Source organism: Elephantulus edwardii, unplaced genomic scaffold (assembly GCF_000299155.1).
Source record: "Elephantulus edwardii isolate Elephantulus edwardi_28Jun2011 unplaced genomic scaffold, EleEdw1.0 scaffold00053, whole genome shotgun sequence".
Lineage (NCBI taxonomy): Eukaryota > Metazoa > Chordata > Mammalia > Macroscelidea > Macroscelididae > Elephantulus > Elephantulus edwardii.
Window position 1 is genome coordinate 12,971,175 of NW_006399803.1, and position 6,877 is coordinate 12,978,051.

A 6,877-nucleotide genomic window follows, 5' to 3' on the forward strand; every position below is an offset into this window, starting at 1 on the left:
ATACAATGACTCAGTATATTCCTTCCATCTTCTTTTAATACTTCCTGGATAATTTCATATTCTACCTAACGCATTCTTGATTATAGCAACTTGAGGTTTGAATTTGTTCTTCATTTCCTTGAGCTTAAGAAATGCTGAACGAGTTCAGCCCTTTTCATTTTCCGACTCTAGCTCCTTGCATGTTTCATTGTAGTATTTTGCTTTATCATTCCATGCTGCCTTTTGGAATCTTCTGTTCAGCTCTTTAGTATCTTAAATTCTTCCTTGTGCTTTGGCTTCTTACGCTCCAGTGAAATCTTCAGAATTTCTTCTCACATCCATATTAGCCTTTTCTTCCTCTTCTGTCTTTGTAATAACCGTTTGCACTCTTCCTGGATGATACATTTGACAAGAGTTCTAAAATTCCTTTTCTTCTCAATGTCAGTTATAATTTGTTCTCATCTACATAGTCAAATGCCATTGTATAGTCCATAAAACACAGACAGACATTCTTCTGATATTCTCTGCTTTCAGCCAGGATTCATTCCACATTAGCTATTTTATCTGTAGTCACATGTCCTCTTCTAAAACCAGCTTGAATTCTGGAATTTCTCCCTCAATGTACTTTTTAGTAATTTTAGGATAATATTCAGCAAAGGAGTTGGTTCTGATAGTGGGCCAGCATACAATGATATTTTCGGAAGTATATATTGCCAGGTCTTAAAAGTCACATCTGGGTTGTACTAACAGTTTGCTTACTGATATCAGGGATGATATCAGCTATCCAGATCTGCCAGATTGAAATCTCACACTGTTCAGCCATCATGGGCCTGTCATATGATCCCCTATTGATATTGATTGATCCTATGAACTTTATTTGATCAAATAAAGTGATGTAAAAGAATGGCTCTAAATCGTAGCCTGTAATTTCAAAATGACTCCAAATCCAGAGTATATAATTAAACATCAAATAGCCTCATTTTTGCGTTATAGGAAATCAGTTTGCTGGTCAGAAGCATAGACTATGTGATTCTGTTTTAATTGGTAATTTTCCTTTGGGGGAACTTGAGGAGCTATAGTGGTTAAAGGAATAAAAATATCGAATAGCAAATCCATTAATGAATAATTACTCAGCAGGAAAGATAAGAGCCTCTAGCTTTTATTTCCAGAGTCTGAATGTTTTGATAAGGTATCTGCAGTGGATGACTTGTGATCTAGAATACAACATCAACCACAGACAGAAGGGAGGGAGAAATAAGCAAATATCATCAAGTCAGGCGTGCCGGGTTTTATTTAGGGAAATGTCTTCTCATGTAGGCAGTGATGTGTTTAAAAGCGAGACATTTTCTTTTGCTTGTTACTATTTGAAGTGATTGCCTTGACAGGTCTTTGAAGAAAAGATCATTTTTTTATCCTGTAGATTCAGTAACTGCCCTTAACTGTCTGATCATGTTACATTGTCCGTGGAGGCCGCATTGTGATTTGCTTTCAGGGTGATCAGCTACTCAGTGATGGCTAAAGCTAATGACACTGTATTGTCACAGTATGGAGCAAGACAGCCGCTAATTATTTATTTGTCATAATACCCTAGTGAGAAAATGACTAATATTAGTACTTAACACATCCTTTGCATTTTACACTTGCAAAGTGCTTAAAAATTCCTTTCTGGCTGTGAGGAAATGACCACGTGCGCTGTTGTTAGCAGGACATAAGGAAGTACTCCCAAGGCCGCCTGTGTTCATTCTTGGGCAGTCATGGGCCTTAAGTTTTAAGTTCTATGGTAACCTGAATAGACTTTGTTGCTTTGAATTTGAGCTGGAAAGTAGGATGATTACGTCTGAGGCATTTTAACACATTTTTCTAAACTCCAGAGATAGAACTTTGAAAACAACAGTTTATTCCAATTATAAAGCTGCTTCACTAACAACAAAAAAAAAAATGTAGCTTTTATTTGGAAGTCACACATCACATACAAACTAGAGAATTTTAAATGTATTATACAGGAAAAAGCAGCAATCTAAATAAGATTACATATTGATCTATAAATGGAATTGGGACCAACATGAGGAGAGCTAAGTGTGACCTGTACTAACTTCACAAGGCAGAGCAGTCCCCATCAATAACATCCACAATCCAAAATCAATTTATCTTAGGTCAGACATGCCACTTCCTCCAACATCTACTAATTGATTCCTAATAGGGCTCTTGCTTATTTACAACAGCTGGTTCTACTAGTCTGTGGGAATGGCCACACAGAACTCCCAGACCGTATGATGATTTTAAGTTTTACTAGGGAAGTTAACAGGTTGGAAACAGAATACAACTCTCCAGTCAAGACAGCTTCTCAAGCATGCTCAGCAGTGTGCAGGAGAGTCAGCTATGAGAGGGTTTCAAATGTGAAGGCAGTGAGTAAGTGTCTCCTCTAGAAACAGAAGTTGAAGAAGGAAGGACTACAGATCATTTTTCTCAGGTGAATAGTGTAAGAATGTCTAATACTCTAACAAGCCAATTGAAGAAATATTATACAGCATAACCAAGGTTTGATTTGTTATTTGTTTCTTTTTAAATGTTTGTTAGGAGGCAAGGTAACAGGTTTAATTTTGAATTTTATAGTATTTTATTAAAGTAAAAGCAAGGGAGCTTTTAATTGCCAGATCAAAAAGTTATCAATATATTAAAGTGCCTGAACATTTTCTACCTATAATGTGGTAGAACTTGGACCAAATAAGTAAGTCCCTTATAAGGTTGAAAAATGAGAATTGTGCAAGTCCACAATAAATCTCCCTTGTGCTCAATAAACCATTTGTTTTCCAAATAAGTTTTGACCTCACTTTATCATTAGATACATAATTCTTAGGTCTTCCCAAACAACTCTGTTTGAAATAATGAAGACAACAGTTTGTCCAAATATATTATCCAGACTTGACCTAAGATTTCTATACAAGAAGTTTTTAGGTGCTACTTAGAAAGAGATAGGCGAGTGTTATTAGTTGTCTTTGACGACTGTTCCTAAGACTGAACAACAGTAATCTGTCTTCCCAAAAAAAATCTAATAGCTGAGACAGATGAAGTCATCCCTTGACCACTGAAGGTCAAATTTAAAATTTGGTAGATTGACTTTACCCAGAAACATCCCAGAAGAATGGCCTTCAAAGACCCAGCCCCAGGAAGCCCAGTTCTGCTCTGACATGCATGGAGTCACCTGGCATTGGAATCAACTCCAACCAACCTTTGTCTTTTTGTATTGTTGGTTCTGGTTTGTTGTGTGTTCCCCTGCCTCCCATTTGTTAGTTGTATACAACATAAAAGAATTATTTGCAATTTGCATCTGCTCTCCCATAATTGGAGCTGCTTTTAAGTTGCAATATAATTATCATCCTTTTATTTACATACAAAATATACAACATGAGACTACAAAATATTTCCTTTTCTCTTTCTACAAGAGTCCAGGTAGATATGGCCCCAACTAAGTTAAATGAAAAGGAGTTCTTGTAGTCTCATGGATATAGTGTTGTACTGCCAACTGACAACCAGCCAGTTCGAATCCATCAGTGATCTGTGAAAGACAGACAATCTCCAGAGTCATTTAGAGGTTTTGCAAACCACTAGAGGGTGAGCTTTGGGTTGATTCTGACTCAGTGGCAATGAGTGTATAAGAACTTAGATAAAAGGAGCACTTGTGTCACAGGGTTTGAAGCGTTTACTTGCTAATAAAAATTCAGTGATTTTTAACTCACCAGCTACTCCTCAGGGAAATGTGTGACAGTAGGCTTCTGTAAAGATTAGTGAGCTTGGTTTTAATACATTTCCCCCTCTTTTTTAAAATTCATTTCAATGAACATGTACAGAAATTTTGGACTTCCAATCATTCATTGTTGCACTTTTCTCCCCACCCACCCCACCCCCACTCCCAGTTCGCTCTTCTCCTTGAAAAGCAAAAGACAAAGTTCTTCATTGGTACACAATCCCCCACACACACACCCCCACCCCGAGTATACTGAACTCATGCATTATTCAAAATGGGTGACCCTGGAGGACATTATGCTGAGTGAAATATCTCAGTCACAAAAGGACAAATACTATATGGTGCCACTGTTGTAAAATGAGACTGACATCAGGGTGGGGGTAAGACTGAGAAAAACTGGATACATTATGTTTACTGCAATGAAGCCAATGAGGGAGAGAACAGTTTAAAAGTAATATATTTTAGGGCATTATGATTATCATTAAGAGTCCGGAATGAGGGTTTTAATACATTTAATATACAGGTTACAGCATAATTGATGAGCTAACCTAACAGAAGGACATAGTCAGGGCTTTTTTAAAAATTAATATTATGAAGGGAGCTCTGGTGACCTAGTGGCAAGAAGCTGCACTGTAATCCCAGAGGCACAGGGTTCAAATCCACCAGATGCTCTGCTGGAGAAAGAGGGGCAATCTCTCCTCCTGTTCCAGTCAGACCAGATTTGACGGTACACATGCAAAATATAATAAAATAAAATATTAAAAAAATTAATATTATGGTTGGCAAAGATGACATGTCAGATGCTCCTTTCATTTTAAATACCGTATCATTTCAAAACATCATTATAATTTTAGGTACAATATGAACAGAAGATGTGTTTAAGTGTTCCAGAAACATTCGCTTCAGTCCATCCTGTGTGTTTCATTTCCCTTTCCAAAGTTTAATTTATTTTTTTTATGACTGACCCACATTCTGGTTTTATTTGTGCAGTCTTCTTCATTGATGTTATGGTGCTTATTTGATTTTTCCCTGTGCGTACAGACTCAAGCCATGTAAATACCATCGTAATGCTTCTCTGCTCTTCCTTTGCACAAAAAGCCAAAGGAATGCACATTAATACTTTTGTCACAAGGTAGTGCAGTCAGAATACACAAAGGTTTCATCCAAGGTTATTTAGAATAAAAGCTTGCATCTGAAACGGTTGTGTTGCATGTGATTATGGTTTTGTGTTTTTTTTTCAGATTGCTTAAGGTTGCATTACTTTACTGTGTGAATGCTATACTCTTTTCTTTTCTCCTTTCCCTCCCTTTGTTAACATTCCCCTGTTTAACAGCAGACAAACCCAGGGAGCCCTGAATGACTCCGATGATCCTGAAACAGGCTGTCTAACAGATAACAAGCCAACTTCTCGACACTTCTATCCTGTCGCCTTGCTGCTTGTCAGCTCACACCTGTTAGTTGTGTGGCTTATTTTAAGTCTTGCTTTACTATTAGCCAAATACCAATAAGTTTATCATCGTATTCCTGTCTTTTCTACAAATGACCACGGACTTGAAATTATGTGGACAATGCTGTAATGTTTCTACATTTTCAGACTCACAAGATTTAAAAAAGAAGAAAAAAATTGAACTCTGTTTTTGTTTGTTTTTCCTAAAATCTAAAAAAAGCACTATGCATTAAGTCAATTATTTTGTTCATTTGTTCAATTAAAAAAAGTATTTCCCACTGTTAAATAGTTCAAGAAAAATTTTTAAATTACTGTCTTATGAATAAGACAAAGAACAGAATCCTGAAAGCTTGAAGTTCTGAACCTCCTTTTCCTCTTTCCATTGAATTTATTAAAGAAATTAAGACTGAATTTGCACAAAATAAGAAAACCCAGAGTTAAGTCCGAGGGATATGGGAGGTTGCAGATTTGATTTTCCACTGTGCTAATATCTTTGTTGCCATCAGCTGTAAGAACCTTCTGTTTGGGTTTTACCCTGTGACTTATGTTATTTCTTCACTGCAATTAACCCTTCTCTGTCAAGTAACTTTATGGAGAGAATGACTATTTATGTTTTGTAATTAAACTAACCTGTTTGTAACTATTGTTTGGGTTGATTTGGCTCTCAGAGTACTTTTCTATTCTTTTTAACAAGGTCTGGTTAGTGTCTCAATGCTTCATTTTCAGCACCTGTGACTTTTGTACGTCTGTGAACAAGCCCTCTCCCTTTCTAAAGCTGAACCTTGGACTAGGCTGTTAAGAAGCCATTTTCTCTCTCTGTTGCACAGCTAAAATAATAAAGTAAAATAGAGATGAAACTTTCCTTTAAAAATCTATAGGGCCAGACTTAATAAATTAAATGCCTTATTCCTAGAACCTGCATCCTTAGGGCTACATATAGATTTTAACGTGTTTAAAGAGACTTGAAAAATTAATTTGTGGAGAAGCTATAAAAGGTAGATATATTTATGGAACTAAAGTGAAGTTGTATCGTGGAGCAAAGTATATTTAAAGAGTTTATTAAACCTTAAGTATCTGTTCAGAGTAAAGAGACATTAAGAATCTCTTTCCGTGGGCAATAATGGTATTGGGCCTGGCCTAGGATTTAATTTTGTAAGATGTATCATCACTTGTGAAAAAAAAAATTGAAATGTAGAGTTGAATCTTTGTTATTTTTACTTGGACTGTTGCTGCAACTCTGCATTGAGCAAATAAAGCATATTTCTTTATCCGGTGTTTCATGAGGTTGTACTTTTTCCCTTCACCAGAGAAGGATGCCGCATAGAGAATGTACTGAAGAATATCAAATGCAGAAAGTATGCTTTCAACATGCTACAGCTGATGGCTTTCCCCAAGTACTACAGACCTCCAGAGGGGACTTACGGAAAAGCTGACACCTAAGTTTAACGCCATGTAAATAAACAAAACCACAAATTCGTTGCAGGTGGATAACCTCCAGAGAGTGGTCTTTCTAAATTTCTTTAATGTTATAAGTTCATCAGGGAATGGTAATCAAAGATGTTGTGCCAAAAATGTGCTATTGCTTGAATTAGCGATCAGCTTCTTACTTTGGGAGAAATTCATTTACAAAAAAGGTGTAACTTGTATTGTATTGCTCTTTCAAGTAAGTTCGAAGTTTCTGTATGTTAGCCTCCAGTTCATTTAAA

General features: G+C 36.4%; 1 protein-coding gene across 1 annotated transcript in view; it reads left to right on the plus strand.

Annotated features, from left to right (window-relative positions):
• Window positions 1–6,611, plus strand: part of INPP4B (inositol polyphosphate-4-phosphatase, type II, 105kDa) — a 702,969-nt gene extending 696,358 nt beyond the window's left edge. Inside the window, exon 23 of the mRNA XM_006887014.1 lies at window positions 6,479–6,611. Within this exon, the coding sequence (XP_006887076.1) occupies window positions 6,479–6,611 (133 nt within the window). The remainder of the gene's footprint in view (window positions 1–6,478) is intronic.
• Window positions 6,612–6,877: the final 266 nt, after the last annotated feature.